General features: G+C 39.2%; 2 protein-coding genes across 2 annotated transcripts; one reads left to right on the forward strand and one right to left on the reverse strand.

Moving 5' to 3' along the window:
* Positions 1-383: 383 nt before the first annotated feature.
* On the forward strand, positions 384-16,983 carry LOC146387164 (transketolase-like). Its single transcript, XM_084928556.1, has 15 exons — positions 384-637; positions 2,223-5,824; positions 7,187-7,304; positions 7,396-7,509; positions 7,609-7,706; positions 8,438-8,629; positions 8,823-8,941; positions 9,100-9,296; positions 10,669-10,833; positions 12,635-12,791; positions 13,281-13,411; positions 13,498-13,581; positions 13,715-13,808; positions 14,814-14,936; positions 15,858-16,983. The coding sequence occupies exons 2-15, from the start codon at positions 5,718-5,720 to the stop codon at positions 16,043-16,045; spliced, it is 1,887 nt and encodes a 628-aa protein (XP_084784682.1). The 5' UTR covers positions 384-637; positions 2,223-5,717; the 3' UTR covers positions 16,046-16,983.
* Positions 16,377-20,633, reverse strand: LOC146387165 (uncharacterized). The gene is made up of 7 exons (XM_084928559.1): positions 18,589-20,633; positions 18,417-18,488; positions 18,250-18,318; positions 18,061-18,111; positions 17,902-17,964; positions 17,721-17,796; positions 16,377-17,300 (listed from the first exon to the last, which is right to left on the reverse strand). Exons 2-7 carry the CDS (start codon positions 18,439-18,441, stop codon positions 17,267-17,269), a joined length of 318 nt encoding a protein of 105 aa, XP_084784685.1. The 5' UTR covers positions 18,442-18,488; positions 18,589-20,633; the 3' UTR covers positions 16,377-17,266.
* Between the last annotated feature and the right edge of the window lie 9 nt (positions 20,634-20,642).

Here is a 20,642-nt window from a genome sequence, read left to right on the forward strand (position 1 = left end):
CTACACACACATACACACACATTTTCAACTAAGAAAATTAAATAAAATTGCTCAAGATATTGTGTTAATTATAAACCTACTTTCTGATATCTGCATATTGCATACTGTACACACGAAAACATTCAGAAATAAAGATGGACAGTCTTTCCATATTTCTATCCTTATTGTAATACTGCACGATCCAATATACAAACGGGTTCAAAGTGAAACTCAGTTAATGAGTAATGAAGTCTGATTGGCAGTTTAATACAAAATCCTGTCGAGTGATTTCAGCTTTTATGAGCTGCTGTCCGGTGGTTCTTTCAGCTGATGCCACAGAGACCGTTAAATGACCACATGATCCCGCCTGCATGCGTCATTTCCCCGTCTCATCCCTGTGGTGCGTTCACGGTTCAGACGTGACGTTAGCTAGCGCTGCAGAGATGGGGTGAGCGTAATCCGAGTAACTTTAGAAAGTACTGTATTGGCAGTTACACTGTTTCTCTTTCGACGTTACTCAGATGCATTGGGAGCCATCATTTCAAAATCTGAGCTGTTTTTACAGATCAGCATATGACAAACTGTTTCTGTGTAGTATGACCCGCACTTCCTGTGCTAGCTTAGGGTACAGTGATTGCATTTCCAAGGAATTTTTAAGGTAAAGACTGCTCAGTAAGTGTCATTTGATCAAAACAGAAATTGAAAGCTTACATAGGCTGTTCATTTTGCATTTGTTTATTATATCTGTATGTGTTGCTGAAGTTTTCTGCTTGATAGATATTCTAAAACATTTTATAAAAGCACATTTATGATAATGATAAATGATAATACTGGGAGAGACATAACAGAGAGACGTGGCTCTCAATTCTGAAATGACATTCATGAGAGAACTTTAGATAGAAAGATGGTGAAAGTGTAGCTACCAGGAGAGATGCTTTTTAATCTTATTTCTGTGCAAAGCGAGCAAACATTTAGACAGTCTTTATCAGGGTTGACTGAATATTATGGCTGCTAAGTAAAATGATTTTCTTCTAGAAGGAGTCATCCTTTTGAATTTAAGCTTACCGTGTTGTTTAGTAATATCTAATAATAATAGTTATATTAAGTTCCAGTCTTAATAGCAAATGTAACATGGGCTTATATGTTGTAAAATGTAGTTGGTCTACCCCCTGCACCCTGCCCCCTACACCTGAACTTCAGGTTCCCCCCACCACAATGTGGCAGACAAAAGAGTGCACCGAGTATTGATTTGTGTCCAAGACGCTATCGGTTCATACATCAGATACAGCACGTACCCATGTAGAAATAGACCAGTGTGATATCAAAGATTTTCCTCTAGATGGCAGGACAACCCTCCCCATAATTACAGGTCTGTCAGATGCTGTTCGCAAAGACTGTAGATCAGGGGCGATTTTAGCCCATTTTTGGGGGTATGAATCAAAGCACCCCCAAAGATTTCTTACTTTTTTTGACAATATTTGCTGTTTGTGTGACACACTACTAAAAATATAAAAAAAAGCATTCAGTACTTGGTTGAGACGTAACATTTTAACAACAAAAGTATAGATACCCCCCTCCCAAAATGGTTTGTTCCAGCTCGTCTCTCCCCTACTCTGGCTCCAGCGCCCTTTGGTGGCTGAGACACAGCGGAGCCTGGCTTAAAACAGGACATATTAGCTGCATATAACCTTCAGTTACTCTTTATATAGTTAGGTAGGAGTCCGACCATGTTTCTTTTTAGCTGAAAAACATTACACCAGGTAACCTGCAGTGTTGGAAACATGTTTTCCGACAATGTTTGCTACCCTACAATCCCTCCTGCTCTGTAGTAAAATCAGCGACATTTGACCGTCCTGTTGCTCCCATCGAAATTTATACAGCCTATTTAAAATCTAAAGCTTAAAATTGTCTGTAGCTTACTGTTGTTGATACTGTCCTGTTTGAAATGGAATGAGAGAAGTTGGTTATTTTGTCATATGTGCATGTGCTGATATTAAACCCAGGAGCCACATTCAGGTAAAACTGTAAGATCAAATGATCCGTCAATAAACGATAATGTTGGATCAGTGTTTCAATATTTATATCTTTTATTAGATGTACATGTGGGTTGGTTATTTGCCTTTTGGTTGAAAATACACTGAGAGAGGACTTTTTTTTATTAGTGATCTTAATAATATATTTTTTTCATATTGATGTAATTTTTTCATCTAATTGAATACAGTCTATTTGTGTATTATTGTCAGTCCAAAGAAGGAGAGAGGAAAGAGAGGAACGTGAGGAGAAAGTGCAAGGTCAGGAAGAACCAGGTAAGAAAACAGACAGGGAATAGTGACAGGCAAAACAGAAACTGTTAAACTGCTTGAGAGAGTTGATTACCAAAAAGTGATAGACAGATTTGCCAACCTCAAGGTGAGGCGACACAGGTTAAAATAAAATAAAAAATCTGCAGAGCCATAGTAGTATCTGTAGTAAAGGTCTTTTCATACATAGTATACATTGTACCACAGGCAAAGTTGCCTCCATTTTTATAATTTTTTTATCAATATTTTGTACATTTCAAGGACTCTATTTTTGGAGTCTATTTTCATATATCTGCATTGTATTATACATACACATTAAAAGTGAATCTCAGGGACAGGGAGGAACAGGGGTTTAAATGCACCAAGGAGACAGTCAGAGGGAACTTGGGACAACTGGAGACATTTAAGGATGCAGGGACTGACAGAGACGAGGAAGAAGTCTCATCGTGACGAGTAAAGTTTATCTTGCCTGGCTGGGCAGCTCTGTGGGTGCTCAGCACCCCCAAAGCTCTAATCCTAGAATCACAAAGATTTTAAAATATTTTCTGTCTTAGGAAATGGTTTTAATGTGAAATGCTATTGTTGAAAAATGTAATGTTAAATTTGGATCCTTTTTACAATTCTCATTCCAATTTTCAGTTAGATTTTCCCATTTCATTTAATGTATTGTAATTCACATGAAATGAAAAAATTCACCAACTGGTCACTTTATTAGCTACACTTGTGAAACGTGTTAAACTGCTCAGGATAAATATCTAATCAGCCAATCAGAACAACTCAATGCATTTAGGCACATAGACGTGGGCAAATTGACCTGCTTAAGTTCAAACCAAGCGTCAGAATGGGGAAAAGCTAATGACGACTGGGAAAGTACAGTTGTGGGAAACTTCCAAGTAAGTGTTACATCCTGTGGACAGGAGAACAAGGACTTGGTGGTGGAACGAGGAAGTACAGGAAAGTGTTCAAAGAAAGAGGCATAAGACCTGTTGAACAAGTTTAAGAAAGAGGACTTTTTGACCAGGTTTAACACAGTTTTGGGGAGTGAGAGGAATGGAGAACAAGTATACTGATTTTCAAGAACGAGGGTGATGTGCAGAACGTTAGTAACTACAAGAGGATAGAGCTGATTAGGCATACCGTAAATTGTGGGAAAGAGCTGTTGAAGCTAAGTTAAGAAGAGAGGTGACAGTCAGCAAGCAGCAGAGTGGCTTTAAGAGCATTACATAGGTGATGTTTGCTTTGAGTGTTGATGGAGAAGTACAGAGAAGGTCTTTGTGGATCTAGAGAAAGCATTTGATAGAAGACCAAGAGAGGAACTGTGGTACTACCACCCTATCCCTAGCCTCCTCTTTTGTCACACCAACTCTATAACCCTTCTTCACCACATCCATGAATCTTCTCTTTGGTCTTCCTCTTTTCCCAAAATTAGCTTTCTGAACAACACGATAAGAGAGGTTGTTATAATAATACAAATGATTCATGATTGGTTTAATGCTTCAAGAGTTTTGATCTTGTTTTTGTTTTTTATCACCACATGCAGCCTTTATACAGTGCACAAAGTATCAAAACCTCCAGCAAATCCTCCAGCAGGATCTTCCTCTTCAAGAAGAAAAAGGGCTTTGTAGTTTTCACAATGTGTCACCACACCATGTAGCTCCACGAGAGTTTTTACACTGGATTCCCTTCTCACAACTCCAAATGAATTTGTGCCTCCTCCCAGGAACAAACTGTAAGAGAAATGTGTAAATCACTACACTGTGGAGCTACAGGGATCTTCCTCTTTTACCACAGTAAAATAAAAAGGATGAAGTGGATGAGCTGGTAGATCTGTAAACAGAGGTGAGGAACCTTGACCTGAAGGTAGCTGAGAGTCCTCCATTGTATTATCAGAGTCTGGCAGAGGTGGAGAGGAATAACGGTGAGGTTAAATCATTGCTTTTGGGTGGATAGAGTTTGAGAATGAAGCTGTAGGGCTGGAGGGAGGTGTCAGAATTTGCAGATGAAAATTTGGCTGGCTCCCCGCAGATCCTCCAGAGGTCTATCAGAGTCTTCCTGCAGATGATATAGTTAATCCCCATCATTCTTTTCAGCATCATTAATATCTGGATGGCTAGCTGGAAAGTGAAAAGGTGTAAGCTTCTGTCTTGATGTAACCACCTTCAAAGATTTTTCCTTAATACGTTAGCAGGTGCTGAAGATGTATGATGATTCTGTTTTGTCACCATTACTGTCTCATTTCAATTGTGACATCTTTAGAAGAGCGAAGTGATATTTCCACCAACTTCATCCACCTTCCTGACTCAAGCATCCACCAGCATGATTAACATGGTCTTGAACACCTTGCAGTCTGATGAAACACTCCAGAGCAAAGTACTCTGAGGCAGTCTCCTCGACAGACTCACATCTTTGGCTTGGATGGAAGCCATCGGCCTGGGGAAGTGTTTTTGAATATAAAATAAGAAACATTTTTAGCACTATCAATGTAATGTATACTTTATTAATCCGCGTAGGGAAATTACTTCTCTGCATTTAACCAATTCACTCATATAAGCAGTGGGTAGCCACCAATCCAGTGCCCGGGGAGCAGTGTGTAGGGACGGTACCTTGCTCAGGGGTACCTCAGGGTAGCCGTTCAGTGGATTCTTCTGATCACTCTACCTACTGAGCTATCCCTGCCATCTTCTTTCCAAAGAGCTCTAAGTTGCTAGTGAAGGTGCACAATCTCAGATGTTAACAGACACAGATATGTCCTCTTTTTCTTTATCCACAAATCGCTTAACCACTCCAAATGAGGTAAGTTTTAACACTACCCAATCACAAAAGACCTCTTCCCAGAGTCTCACCCACCAGGTACAGACAGAATCCCGCTTGGACATGTTTCCCCATCTTCCACTCATTGGATAAGACTCTGAGCACCACTCATCTAGAAGAGACTGCATGCACTCACCCATAACTAAATAGGCAGGACATGTGGTTAAACACAGTTCTATGATTTGTAGGAGGGATAGAATTGAACTGATGATGTAACACAGACACATTTTTTTAAAATTACCCTTTGGGACCTTTCACAACCTTTTGTGACCTTAGCTGTCAAAACATAGTCTGGTAAAAGGTATATAGTTTAGGTGTATGCCGTTATATTTTAGCAGTAACGCCCAGTGCACGTCACTAGGTTCCTCCTCCTTTGTGTCTGTCAGCGTGTGTGTGTGTCCCTGTGCATCCATGTGTGTGCATGCCTGGTAGGTTAAATCCAGTTTCTCCTCGTTTCTATCTCTCTTTCTGCCTGCCTCTATAACTCACACACTCACACTAGCTTTGCTCTTTGGCAACACACACACACACACACACGCACACACACATATTAAAACCACACAAATTCAACAGAGGATTGTAGTTGGTCCATTTTTCTGGTGCTTTAAAACTCAAAATATCGCCTTCATGGAGGATTACCACAAACCTGACCAGCAGACAGTGCAAGCACTGAGGAACATCGCCAACCGCCTCCGAATCAACTCGATCAGGGCAACAACTGGAGCGGGCAGCGGGTACGTTGCATTTACTGATTCTTGCACACGAGCTTTGCTGTAAGATTGTAAATGAACTGCACATATAAACATAAGAAATGTGTGCATAACATAATGCAAAACCTAGTTTTCCTTTGCATCGTGCACTCATCAACAGAAATAGTCACACCCAATGAACTATGCATGGACAGATCAGGATGTAAGGAACAATGTGTTCTGCTTTTGTTCTTCTCCTTTGACAAATTTAGATTTGGCTGAAATAATTTTAGCATTTTATTTCAGAAAATGTAAATATCTACATTGTGTTATTTCCGTGTAATTATACTTTATTTATAGCATATTAGATATACACAATTGTTTAAAAAAAAATTCAAAATCTTTTAAATTGATGTTCAAGCAGAAATGAATGAAAAACATGAACAGATCAGGATGAGATCAACAGAATTTAGGTTATTTGATTTTTTTTTACATTTACTTTGGTTACAAGATAATAATTGTCTATAATCATCTATTTTACTAGATATACCCCTATGAACAATTCAACAGAGCAGACTACCCTGTATAGTATAATGGTGGGTGAACTGTACGTAGCAATAGACTCGACTACTGTGTGGCCGCTGCAATCATGCGATCCTCTTCAATGGAAATTTCAATGAAAAGCTGCCTGTAATCTTTAATATAATTTCTCCTTAGAGCTCTTATTGATTATGAATGTCTAATTTTGAATAGCAAGCAAATTATTTCATCAGAGCCTAACTCCACATTGCACAATTCTGCAGTGTTAAGCCTACAGTAATATGAAAAGAAAAACACTGAGCACCGAGAAATATTACTTGACTTAAAATATTCCAAGACTTATTAGAATTAATGACTTATTGATCTCGAATGCTTGGAAAGATGGAAAGGATAGCGAGCTGAACACGCCAAAATACTTGCCTTCAGACTCCATGGAGCTGGAATTTGTGATTTCTTTGTGACAGAAGTTGGCGGTTTAATAAAATGCATTAATGCCAATTATTTATAGATGCAACATATTTTAATGCTACAATTAATTATGGGCAACATATACTAACAGTTTACGGGTCTCTGCGTGATTGTCTTTGCAAAAGCAATTTGAAGTGGTGTTTTTGACTTTTTTGTCAGCATATGTTGCATCTCAAGCTGAAATTTTTGCTAATTAAGTGTGCTTTGTGATAGCTTTACCTACAGTGATACTGCAGCCTTTTGGGACAGTACCATAAATGTATAGCTATAGTGGATTTTATGCAAATACAGAAGGCTACTAATAATAAACACATTCAAGTTTAACCTGTATTTTCTGTGTTTTTGAGTTTGCTGTTTATTTGGATTCATTTTAACAGCACCCTCTCATACACTGTACAGATATCCCACGTCATGCTGCAGTGTGGCAGAAATCATGTCTGTGCTTTTCTTCCACACTATGAAGTACCGCCCTGAAGACCCAAGAAACTTCAACAACGACCGCTTTATCCTGTCTAAGGTGAGAGTCAGTAAGCTCTGCTGGTCTGAATATGAGAGCTTCTGTTCCTTTTGTAATTGTAATGCCTTGCTTCTTTTCACGTCTATCTCAGGGTCATGCTGCTCCTGCGTTGTACTCCATATGGGTTGAAACAGGTTTTCTCAAGGAGAGCGAATTGCTCAGTTTATGCCAGGTTGACTCTACCCTGGAGGGGCACCCAACCCCCGTAAGCCGCCACATACTGTACCTATAACACACCTCAGGACTCAAAGAGCACAAACTCTACTTAGAGTTTATTGATTTATTTGATTTGTGTGCATTTCAGAAACAACAATTTGTGGATGTCGCCACTGGATCGCTGGGGCAGGGACTTGGTGTGGCCTGTGGAATGGCTTACACTGGGAAATATTTTGACAAATCCAGGTAATTCCTTGTCCACACGCAATACACAAAACACCTATGGGAAAAAAGGTGTTTTTGCAGCTTTACATGAAAATATCAACTCAGTTGTTTAAATTATGGACACAGCGTTGCATCGTATTTTTTTTGTAGTGCTTTGAATTAGGATTTTCCACATTCTGTGGGTGTATACTGCAGCTACATGATCTGCTCTAACAATTCTTCTGCTCTAATAATCACAGGCGCAGCAGTTACGCCTGAGATATTTTTACCACCCAAGCAGATTTCATTTTGGAGTAAAATCCAGATATTATGCTTTAGACTGTTTATTTGTTTTAAGTTGCCACAAAAGTGGAACGCTGTCATATTTTAATATTCCTTTGTATAAGCAGCTACTTTGATGACATTTGATTCATCTGCTAATATTTCAGACCGTGTGTGATTAATAGGTGAATAACAGTACAAAAAATGGTCTTAGTTAAACACTATTTGGCTCTTATGGCAAAGTAAGTTACAAAGGTAGGTGTGAAATTAAGTAGTCACATCTCAGCCCTCAGGAAGCTTAAACACGTCACAGCTGATTACCCATCCAGGTGTCAGATAATGGTGATAAAACAAGCCTGACTGGAAAGGCGTTTTCCTCAGATATGACTTTTTTTTTCTCACATCCACAACACATCACCCTCATCTACACAAACATAAAACACAAATACAGTATGCACAGCATAATCATGTAATCTTGGCTTGTTCTCCAGTTACCGTGTCTTCTGTCTGCTGGGGGATGGTGAGATGTCAGAGGGGGCTGTCTGGGAGGCCATGTCATTTGCCTCCTACTACCAGCTTGACAACCTGGTGGCCATTATGGACATCAACCGTCTTGGCCAGAGTGACCCTGCACCCTTGCAGCATCACGTAGAGAAATATCAGAAGCGTTGTGAAGCTTTTGGGTAAAATTGCATATGAGAAATCCATACTGATTTAGAGGCTGGTTAGCATCCATTTATGGTATAAGCTCTGAAGGAAGACTGTATTTTCCTATATTTTCTGTATTTCACATATTTACGTATTTCTTATTTCCTATATTTCACATAAATATGTGTGAAACATACCGAAAGCCTTTTAATGTGTGTGTGTCCATAGCTGGCATGCTATCATTGTCGACGGACACAGCGTAGAGGAGCTTTGCAAGGCTCTGAGCCAGCCATGCCACCAACCCACTGCCATCATAGCCAAAACCATTAAGGGCAAAGGCATTCCAGGTAAATATTGTCTTTCATCTTCGCACCATTTGCCCTCATTTTAAAATAAATGATATTCAAAAGTACACTGCAGTTTTGCAGTCTGAATGGCACCTACCGAGTAATGTATGTGTGCATATGAATTAAATGAACATAAGAGCATTTTTTTGTGTTTTCAGCTGCAGAGGATAAGCTGGGTTGGCACGCCAAAACTCTGCCCAAAGACATGGCTGAGATGGTCATGAAGGATCTGCAGAGCCGTATCATGAGTAGCAGCAAGCACCTGTACCCACCTGCTCCTATTGAGGACTCCCCACCTGTCAGCCTAAGAAACATCAGGATGCCAAGCGCACCCAGCTACAAGGCTGGAGAAAAGGTCTGTAAAGTGGACATGAATACAAATACTTTATTCTCCAGGTAGCAATGAATGAATGAATGAATCCCGAACAACCGTGTCTACAAAAAAGTTGGAATGTTGTATGAAATGTAAATAAGTTTGGATCAGACATTTGCAAATCATACAAACTCTGTGGTTAACTGAAAATATTACAAAGAAATGCACAGAAACTGTGAGGTTTGAGCCAAGTATGGGGTGGCTGTAGCTCAGGAAGTAGAGCAGGCCATCTACTAATCGGAAGATTGGTGGTTTGATCCCTGCCTGCTCCAGTCTGCATGCCAAATATCCTTGGGCAAGATACTAACCGATGCATCCATCAGAGTAGGAATGTTAGATAGAAAGCACTTAAGCATAGAAAAAGGTGCTTGTATGATAGGTGTGACTAGAGCATGTTTTATAAAGTGCTTTGAGTGCTCTGGGAGAGTAGTAAAGCACTATATAAGAATCAGTCCATTTAACATTTAATTATGGAAACTAATTCAGTGCAGGGACAACAAAAGGGGAGGTTAGACATGATCACCACTCTGTGGGAATCTACATAAGCAAAAGGATATGTTAAAGCATAAATTTAAGTATAAATAAAAGAATAAATATGTGTAAGATGTGTATGATCAAGACAAGAATTCAAAAGCAATCATATTTGAACTTGTGCATCTATGATTAAAACCAATTCAAACCAATTGGTATATAAATATATCACGTAGCAAATGTTTTGAATTTGCATTTACTCGAAGCAAACACAATAGATTTTTCCCAAAAGCGAAAGCCTGATTCATTAAAAATGAAAGCATAGACAATGTTAACCAAACCAACTTTTGTTCATATAAGAACAGTAAAATGTGGTTTGTGTTCATCATTGAAGCCTGGCTTTTGGGGAACGGGGCTCATCTGTGTCTAGATTTTTCTACACAGAGGTGCTCTTGATCTGGTCCATCACCCAGAACTAAACTGCCTTGGAAGACCCAACCAGGGCAAAATGCCTCGAAAACATAGCTCCTGAGATCACTTAGGTATGCAAAACACTCCACAGAAGTAAAGAGCCAATTTGGGGAAGGATATATAAGGAAAAAAAATAAAATAAAAGAGATTGTCACAAATTAACTATCACAATTTGCACAGTTAATACATTAACATGAATTCAGTTATTAAAAATTGTTGATCGTGATATTTTTAATTGAATTCAGTACAACAGTACAGTTCAGTACAACTAAAGAGGAGGTTAGGCCTGATTACCACAGGCGTTTAAAGGATTTGTAAATCATTGTGTTCTGTTTTTCCTTTTGCAGCATCCAACCTTTGCAGGTTGTAAAAAGATTGATGATTGATGAATTTGGCCTCCTTTTCTCTGCAGATTGCCACGCGGAAGGCATACGGAATGGCACTGGCCAAGCTGGGGCGCTACAATGAACGTGTTGTGGCCCTTGATGGAGATACCAATAACCTCACCTACTCAGAGATCTTTAAGAATGAGCATCCCAACCGTTTTGTTGAGTGCTACATAGCTCAGCAAAACATGGTATGATCTTTGGTCAAATTTACGCCTTTTTCTTCAAAAACAGATGTGAATCCTATTTTTCTGTCACTTTTAGTTTAATGCTATCATTTCATTTTAAATGTAACAGAGTTGCTTTTTAATAGCGATTCTTCTCAGTAAACTGCTCTTCGTTTGCTGTCTGCACAACCTAGCTTGCCACAGCTGCGAAACTGAGCTTATGTTATTAAATTATAGATGGCTTGTCTGTACCTGCCCTGTAATATAAGGATAGTCACATAAAAAAACTCAAGTTCCTCCTTTTACATCAATGTGGCAGCTGCTGACACCAGTGGTTAGAAAACCCCTTTATTTTGCTTCGGTCAACATTTTATCAGATCCTAATTTGAAGAGAGACAATCGAATTCTAATTTCTTGTCTTTTCATGTCCCCAGCAGCAGCCTGCTTCAATGTAGGTCAGGCATTTCCATGATGATAAGCAGTCATGACAAGTGTATTCAGAAGTAAAATATTAATCACTACAGAGGGTGGGACCATCTGGCTGAATGCATGAGAAAAGTCAAAAGTTCAAGGGTACAATAAACTGTCGCTTATCGAGATGAAATTAAAAAAATATGCAAGACTCACCTACACTGAAAAAAAGGAAATTGGTTGGTTGTTGCATTTATAAAAGTCTAACTTGTAATTTGAGCAAAATAATTTCATGTTTCTATGGTGAATGTAATTAAAACATGTAGGATCTGTTTGAAATTCAACAACTTAATTTGTTCTTGTTGAAATGGCATGTCAAGGACAAACAGAAAATTCTGTTTCAAGCCTTGTAATCATAGCTTTCCTACTTTTGTTAAGCCCCGAAGGACAGCTTTGTGGTGTGGTGGTTAGCACTGTTACCTCGCAGCAAGAAGGACCTGGGTTCAAATCCACAATCCAGCTAGTTTGCAGTGGGTTTTCTCTTGGTACTCTGGTTTCCTCCCACAGTTAAAGTCATGCAGGTATTGTAGTTAGGTTAGTTAGTGATTCTAAATTACCCGTGAATGTGAGTGCAAATGATTGTTCATCTCTATGTGAAAGATTGGCAACCTGTCTAGGGTTAACCCTGACTCTGGATTATTCCCCTAGCCCTCCTGCAACCCCAAGAAAGAGTGGACGTTGTTGTAAATCCATTAAGTTCTTATGTAAACCAGACTCTAGACTTTGTTGAACATTATGTAATATGAAGACAACATGTAGTATTTAAGTGACCAAGTATTATTGGGGTAAAAGTTATTGAATAGATTTGGAATAAAGTGACAAAAATTGTGAAAGATTAAAATACTGAATTGTGTTAAGTTGTGTTGATTTAACTCAGTTGTTTAATTGTCTGCCAAAGCAAAACAATTGTGTGCAACCAATGTCCACAATTGAATCAAGTAAATCCAACATGTTCTGTTTTTCAGTGTACAAAAACTTAATTAGTTACAAACAAAAACAAATGGAGTTTTGTTGAATTCATTTATGTAACGTCAGATGTTACTTTTGAGAAAGAAGAGAAGATGTGGGACTGTGGAAAGGTTTGGAGACAGGACAAAGGAAATTATTTGTAAGAGGAGGTATGCCACTGATCCTGTCCATATGGTAAAATAAGCTTCAGAGATTTTTGCAAAACTTTCTGCTTACTGTGGTCTTTAGTTCAAAGAGGCCTTCAAATATGGTTTGCACTACAGATATTTTACCCTCTGGGTGATCTTTTTGTGGTGACGTTCTTGCAGCCTGTGTCTCTTTAGTTTGGCACATGAAGGTTTCCTCGCTCGCAAAGGTACTAAGAAATAATGATTTCATTTCCCAGGTCAGCGTTGCGATGGGATGTGCTGCCCGAGAGAGGAATGTGGTATTTGCCAGCACTCTTGCTTCCTTTTTCACTCGCGCCTATGACCAGCTTCGTATGGCAGCGATCTCAGAAAGCAACATCAATCTGTGCGGCTCTCACTGCGGTCTGTCCACCGGTCAGTAGACTGCTGCCAATGAGCAATTCACATAAAAACCCTTCTCATACATGTCACCAAACTCACACCTTCACAAATTCACCCTCATTCCCTCTGACACTGAATCCAACCACTTCAGAGCACCCAGTTCCTCAGAATATATCCACAGCCTCCTTAATAAATGCACAAGTGTATACAAAGAAGTCTGTGTCAGTTTGTGAGTTGTTTCAATCCTTTCTATTTTTCCCCTCTAATGCTGTGTTTTCCTTGCCATTTACCCTCCTTGACCTTACAGCTATTACTCAAACTTCCCCCTTTTCTCCTTTCGTGTCTGCCCTGGAAGCTGTCAACAGGGAACCAAGTGTCCCTCTGTTAGTGCAGGTACACTGCATGCAGCCGAACTTTATGCTTGTGCACCTGCATGCTTCAGCTCACCTAACAAGTGGATAACTCTTGAAGATTTCCTCAGTGTTGAATGCATAAAATCAACTATAAATGTGTATGTTGCAGGAGAGGAGGGCCCTGCCCTGATGGGTCTGGAGGACGTAGCTATGTTCAGGGCCCTTCCCACAGCAACCATTTTCTATCCCTGTGATGGTGTGTCTACAGAGAAGGCTGTGGAACTGGCTGCAACCACAAAGGTACTTAAACAAAAATGGCAGCGTTACAGCTCCCCTACACGATCATCTATTGCAGTAATGATCTTTTCATTTTCCTTTTCATTTAGGGTGTTTGCTACATCCGAACCAGCCGCCAAGACTGTGCTATCATCTACAACAGTAATGAGGACTTCCATGTTGGACAGGCAAAGGTGAGACGCTATTTGTGCTTCTCTTAAGACAGTGAGAGATAAACACATGAGGCAGAAATGGCAGATTATTGTTCCAAAATAATCACTCGAAACACTACAGCTTATAGAGGGTACATTTCCTTCTCTTTGACAGGTGGTGTACCAAAGCAAGGACGACCAGGTCACTGTGGTGGCAGCTGGAGTGACTTTGCACGAGGCCCTTGCTGCAGCTGAACATCTAAAGAAAGGTCCGCAAGATATGTGCCGACACATCCAGAACAATTACAAGAAAAAACATTGTAATCCGCTGCTAGCTGGTCAGATTTATATCTCTATTTTTTATTTAGAATGTATCTGTTAGACCAGTGGTTCCCAAACTATTTTTGCTAGGCCCCCCTTTGTTTTACAAGAAAAATGTTCTCCCCCCTTCTCACGCACACGCACAAACACATCCTCCAACCACACACACCCATATTTTGCTCCATTGCGGTTTCTTTCACAACTCAAACATTTAGTAAACAATTAAGCAAATACAAGTAATCTGCAATAAATTACAGGTAGTAATAAAAAAAACTACTAACTCTTTTAGGCTACGTCCGCACCTACACGGATATTTTTGAAAACGCAGCTGTTTCGTCCACACGTAAACGGCGTTTCGAATCACCGAAAACGGAGATTTTTTAAAACTCCTTTTTTGCGTTTACGTGTGGACGAGGAATACAGAGTTCGTCACGCAACGTCAAAGGTATGTGCCTTTTTTCACGTCACGCTGTGCGCACGGTATTGTTTACATGGGATGAACTGCAGAATGGGAGATAGAGACAAAATACTGTTACTGTTAATCTCACTATCTTCAGGTTTTACACGCTTACATATACACAGGCAGTTACTGTCCCTCCATTTAGAAAGGCAGAGGCGTCACAGTGTAATTATTTACATGTAGTTGTTTTTTTCCTGTGTAATAATATTCAACATTGCTATCAATACATTTTTCAAAAAATGCCTCTCTGTGCAAAATGGGTTCATGGGTTTAGACCATTGCTGTTCCTTAGAATAGGTTTTGAATGGTTCTGTGTTCAGTTTGTCATGTAAATGTTATCCTGATCTTAGTTTTTGTGTTTCTTGCACAAACTATGCTTTCTTTATCAGGTTGGCAGAACTGCTATATTCTCCTATATTCAATCGCTGAGGTTCGGTTAACCGTATGATGAATCTTTATGCATTGTATTTTTCTACTAAAATTCATCTTCCAGAGAGGATCTCTGTCCGAGTGATTGACCCCTTCACACTCAAACCTTTGGATGTCAAAACGATCATCGACCACACACGTGCTACCAGGGGAAGGATCCTCACTGTCGAGGACCACTACTACGAAGGTAGGTTTATATAGAAGTTGCTTGGATTTTGCATATTGCATGCCTATTGCCAACCAAGCAGCAACAAGCTCAGTAGCATAATGCGGCTGCGCCTCGTCATTGGCGCATATCCTTGGGAGTGTTGTGGTGGCATGTTTCCATTGGTTCACTGATGTAGACGGGTTGTGCTGGCAATTGCTTATTGGCTGAGGGCTGAGACCGCCTGTCGCGTGCCTTCATTGCAGGCAAGGTATTAGTACTGTGGTGCATTTTGTAAGTGCGACAGCCATGGAGGCAGAGTGCTGTCAGATTTCCTTAGCTAAGCTGGTGCCCATGGGGCTGACTGTGACCTAGATAGCACAGACAGCTATGGCCTGTGCCTACTAAGAGAAAGGGGATGGGTGATGGCATGGACGAGGCTGGACAAAGGAAATCTAACAACTGTAATTTGTCTGACGTTGTGCATCTCATTCATTGTACATCTGGAACAGTTGTGGTGCAGCGTTCAAGGGGATCATTTTTTCACTTAGCTGTAATGATTTTTTTGTTATCCCTTTATGTAATGTGTGCACAGAGGCTCAGTGTTTTTGGATACTGTAATGGGAGCCAAATATGCTTGAACTTCCCGCTCCATGTTTTTATTCTTGGACACAATTGGGCAGTACCTCAAAATTACAAATATAGTACTTGCTACATTATTACATCTATAAGAAATAATGTAAAACAATATCATTCAAGGGCATAATTTTTCTATATAGCTACCTTTATTTCATTTCATTTATTTACTTCTGAATTCAGGACTTTACACACACAGCCTGAGATGACCATGTTAGAAATGTCCCATCCTTAAGACATCACATTGACCAGACAGTTAAAAATGCATTTAAGTGGATTTGTCTTTCACATTTGTCTTTTATATATTCCTTTGCTGTTTTTCCACAGGTGGTCTTGGCGAAGCAGTGTCTTCAGCAATGGTCAATGAGTCTGGCTTCAGTCTGCACCGTCTCGCTGTGTCCCACATTCCTCGCAGTGGAAAACCCCACGAGCTGCTGAAGATCTACGGTATCGACCGCGATGCTATTTCCCAGGCCATTCGCAAGATGGTCAGCAGCTCTACCAATGCCAAGTAACTTTCTCCCTGCAACCACCTACCTGTCCAATTACACCCCTGAAGATAAGGCTAAGTAGTCAAGTATGTTTTCGATTCACATGGCACCCAACTCTTTGATTTTGTTCACAGTGAATACCCCTAAGTGTGTAGGCTACTAAAGTAATGTGATTTTGTGCTGTACACATTAAAGTAGAGTTCCACGTTTGCCTTCCTTTTTGTGTATTTATCACCAAAAACTGAGACACACAAATCCATGCAACATGCATATCCTCACTGATAATACCAGCGTTGTTATAGACCCATTTCAATGACAGAGATGTGGACATAATTGACATTTTCATTGGTGGATGCTCACTATTAAAAAAAAAAAAAAAAGTCCGGTATTACATGTCTGCTGTGTGATGCTCTAATGTGTTCTTAATGGTCTTGGATTCATTCAACTGACAGTGGTTTTATATTGTTTTGCTATAGCTTGTAATACTGAGTGGGGCATAGTTTTCAAGTCGGTGTTTATCATAGAGTGTGTGTGTCACACAGAAACTTAGTGAGTTGTTGTTGTGAAAGACGATAGGAAACAAAGTGAAAGAAATGTGTACATGTCATAAAGAGCAGTCATGCAGAGCCAGAATTTAACATTCAGATGATTTCACTTTCATTTTTGTAGTTTTTAAATTTATTTCTATTCAGCATTGTCTTTTGTTATTGAAATTTCAGTTACCGTAAACCAACACACCTCAGTGTTCATTTGTGCTCTAGCACTGCTTTTGGACCTCAACAGCAGTGTAATCTTTACACAACGTCGAGCAAAGAAGAGCCACCCAGTGCTGATAGGGGGTATAGTGGGCTGTGATGTTGAATAGCTAGTTACGTCCAGCGTGTCAGCCTAAGAACACTTTCTTTGTTACTTGAAATTTTGTATGTACCATACTTTCATGTAATAAAGCCCTCTGCATTTGACTTTGACCATTTACAATAGTTTCTATTCGCCTTTGTGTTGACGTGTGTTATTTAAACACTGCTCATAAACAGCAATCTGCGACAGGCCCATCTTATGAAAGTCAGATAAACTTCAGTGTATTGGTATAACATACATTCACAAGATTGCAGACACATTTATAGTGGAAAAAAAGAGGAAACTACAGTGTTTGTTTCTACAGTGACATAAAACATCGCCATCTCGTCATCTTAAATACCACTTAAATAGCTTCCTGTAAATCCTCCCACTGTAATTTTAAAATCACTACCACCAGGTTCTCGTTCTCTCTCTCAGCTTCCTGTTCAAAACAAACAAATGCATTTTTTTGGGTCATACAAATCCCAACTTTCAAAAACATTTTAAAACATTGAATGAATTCTGAAGAAGTGCTCCTAAAACTTGTACTAGCATGCCCCCTACAGGAGCGAATAAAGAAAAAAAAATAATGACATCCACCACCACACAATTCATATCAGTCATAATCGATTAAAAAAATTAGTTTAACGTTTAGTTAAATGAAGATCAGTGCCATAATATAAGAAAACCCGTGTTTGCTTGTAGATCAAGCATTTTGACTGAACATATTTCTTCTCCATATTTGAAATATGGAGAGGAAAAAAAGGACACTTTTTCACCCTAAACTTTGATAAGCACTGCTCTTTATACAGTCTGTGTTCTACAGGAGGAATGTGCAAAAATAGTTTTAAAGAGGACAAACCTGAGAGAGCTGTATTTCCGTTTTGCTCCTCTAAGAGCAAACGTTATGATTCCACATCCATACGATAGTGTGTAAACTGAAATACACAATATTTAACCACAGTTAAAACAGTATATCCCCTGAGTATCTGAATATTCCATGTATTCTATAAAGTCTTATATTTAAAGTGTTGTGGTCTTACCATGATATGAGTGGAGGTGCAACAAAGCAACAAATAGTGCAACAGCAAATCCCCAGTAGGTATCTAAGGAGAGTTTGATGGTAATGTTTAGCTTTTACACAAAACCTAAATATGGATGTAAAATTACGATTCTGACTTTGATATAGCAGCAGGAAGTACCTCCTTTGTCGTAGGGAGCACCTTTGCATCTTTTAGTATGGGCAGGCAGGTCTGAGCAGGGTAGAAAAGTCAACACAGACATTGTGACAAACAAAACCTGCAGTGCATTATGTAAAATTACATTTTTCTTTTTGGAAAAAAAATTTCGCTTTAAATTTTTGTGGGAATTTTATAAAAAATTCTACTTACCAGTAAACATGCCCAGAATCTCAAACGCTATGGTGCAAAATATACCAAGACATACTGGAACTGAGAGTGCTGAAAGTGAAAGCAAAAATAATAAATGGGTCGTTAATCAGTCTTGGCTCAGCCAGGGGTTAATTACTTTGAACAGCGGCTTAAAAAGTGTAACTTACTTCGAAATGGCCTATAGAAAGCCATTCCACATCCCAGTCCAAAGCAGACTGAATAGAAATGGTAATATTTATCTGAAATGTTCAGAATAATAGGTTTCAAATGAATATTCTACATAAAGGAACATTTCTGCCAAATCTATTGATAATAAATAAACATAATAAATATACATACAGTGTTGGTAAAAGTCAAAAATTAACTTCCTTTTGCACTCCTGAAAAAGAAATGATCAATAGCTTGATGGATAAAAAAATACAACATACTGCTGCTTGATAGGAAATAAGAAAAAAAAGCATGTGAGAGAAAGTGAAAGCAGCAATAGACACACTGTGTAGACACATTGTTATATTTATAACAATGTGTCTACACAGAGCAAGAGCTACAATCGTAGATAGAAAACCTCAGCGAAAGGCAGAAACGCAGGTGTACACACCATTTCAGCTCAGCTGCTCCTGAAGTCCCCAGGCAGGTGTAGCTGAACAAAACAATCAGCATTCAGTAGACAACTTCCTCAAACTGCTGCCAAGGACTGTCACTACCAAGAATTACCACTGAACAGAAGTCCCGCTGACACAGTTTTTCTTTCACATTCACGTGTGTCAAAGGTTAAAAACAATAAAACAGTGCTCTGTCACCTTGTGAAGTACTAGATTTGAATCATGTCCTCAGTTGTTTGGCATTCAAATATATATATATATTTTTTAAATAGCATTTTTTTTACTGTAATTTTTACACAAAAAAGCCAACACTCTTTGCACTCTTTGATCACATAACCACAACCTGGTGTCAGTCAACGTAGTTCATGAGCAGATTTATGTCAGGGACAGATACCTTTTGACCATTTAACAAGACTTCTAAAAGTACTTAATTGCCAGCTACTTTTATAATAAACTTTTTCCATTCTCTAATAAAGAAGAACATAAACAAAATATTAAATATTTTTTGTGATTTTTTAAAATATATTTATATTCATTAGCCCCCTTTTCTAGTTACGGATAGTTGCAGATTTGTCAGCTGCACATCCATGACCCAAATCTCCCATTGTATCACATCCCAAGGGTGCTCTATTGGATTGATATCTGATGACTGTGGAGGTCATTTGAGTACAGTGAACATGTACAAGAAACCAGTTTGAGATTATTTGAAGACGGTTATCCAGCTGGAAACAGTCAATAGAAGATAGCCACAGTGTAAACAGATGGACATGGCAAACAGCAGAATTCAGGTAGACTGTGGCATTTAAATGATGCTCAGTTAGTACTAAGAACCCCAAAGTGTTCCAAAGAAAATATCTCTCACACCATTGCGCCATCAGCATTAGCATGAGCAGCTGATACAAGGCAAGATGGATCCATGCTTTCATCTTATACCAAATTCTGTCCCTACCATCAGAATGTTTCAGCAGAAATTAAGACTTATCAGATCATGCAATGTTTTTTTTCCAATCTTCTATTGTCCAATTTCCTGTTCTTAGCTGCCACTTGTGTGGAACCCGGTGTGGTCTTCTGATACTGTAGCTAATGTTCTTCAACGTTGCACGAGTTGTGCATTTAGAGATGCTGTTCTGCACATCTTAGTTGTGGTGAATTGCCATTTGAGTTGCCTTCCTATGAGCTTGAAGCAGACATCAACCATGCTCACTGGATATTTTCTCTGTAAATCCTAAAGATGGTTGTCTGCAATAATCTCAGTCGAGCAGCAGTAAAATACTCAAACCAGCCTGCCTGACACCATCAATCATAAAACTTAAATGAAAGTCACCTAACTCACCTTTCTTCCACATTCTGATGCTCAGTTTGAACTTCAGCAGATAATATTGGCCATGTCTACATGCCTGGATGCGTTAAGTTGCTGCCACGTGATTGGCTGATTTGATATTTGCGTTTACGAGCAGTTGAACAGGTGTACCTAATAAATAAAGTGACTGAAGATCATATTTCTATAATTAACTAATCTACTGTTCATTCGACAAGTGAGTATAACAAAAATACCCATAAACTCTAATAAAGATCCTAATAAATATGCAATGTAATTATAGTTGCAGTTTCACAGTTGATTCTCTAGATGGCGTTTCAATAAACTGTGGGGTCATGTCTCGGCAGACGCAATGCATTCTGGTACTTGAAGTCAACGCGGCTTCAGAAGCAAGGAGTCCTTGAGGTAGCGCGCCTCACTTAAAACTACATTTCCCTTCGTAGTCACGCTGATTTGAATGCCGTGTAGGGGGA

The sequence above is a fragment of the Perissodus microlepis genome, chromosome 5 (genome assembly GCF_051167445.1).
Source record: "Perissodus microlepis isolate ML-2025 ecotype Zambia chromosome 5, ASM5116744v1, whole genome shotgun sequence".
Taxonomy (NCBI): Eukaryota; Metazoa; Chordata; class Actinopteri; order Cichliformes; family Cichlidae; genus Perissodus; species Perissodus microlepis.

What these genes read in the sequence shown, in the direction of transcription:
- LOC146387165 (XM_084928559.1), bottom strand. Translation starts at nt 18,441, where the DNA reads ATGGCTTTCTATAGGCCATTTCGAA. An exon ending in TTTCTATAGGCCATTTCGAA is followed by an intron (nt 18,319 to 18,416) that starts GTAAGTTACACT and finishes TTTCACTTTCAG; the next exon opens with CACTCTCAGTTCCAGTATGT. An exon ending in GATTCTGGGCATGTTTACTG is followed by an intron (nt 18,112 to 18,249) that starts GTAAGTAGAATT and finishes TACCCTGCTCAG; the next exon opens with ACCTGCCTGCCCATACTAAA.
- LOC146387164 (XM_084928556.1), top strand. Translation starts at nt 5,718, where the DNA reads ATGGAGGATTACCACAAACCTGACCAGCAGACAGTGCAAGCACTGAGG. An exon ending in ACATAGCTCAGCAAAACATG is followed by an intron (nt 10,834 to 12,634) that starts GTATGATCTTTG and finishes TTCATTTCCCAG; the next exon opens with GTCAGCGTTGCGATGGGATG. An exon ending in CGAGGACCACTACTACGAAG is followed by an intron (nt 14,937 to 15,857) that starts GTAGGTTTATAT and finishes GTTTTTCCACAG; the next exon opens with GTGGTCTTGGCGAAGCAGTG.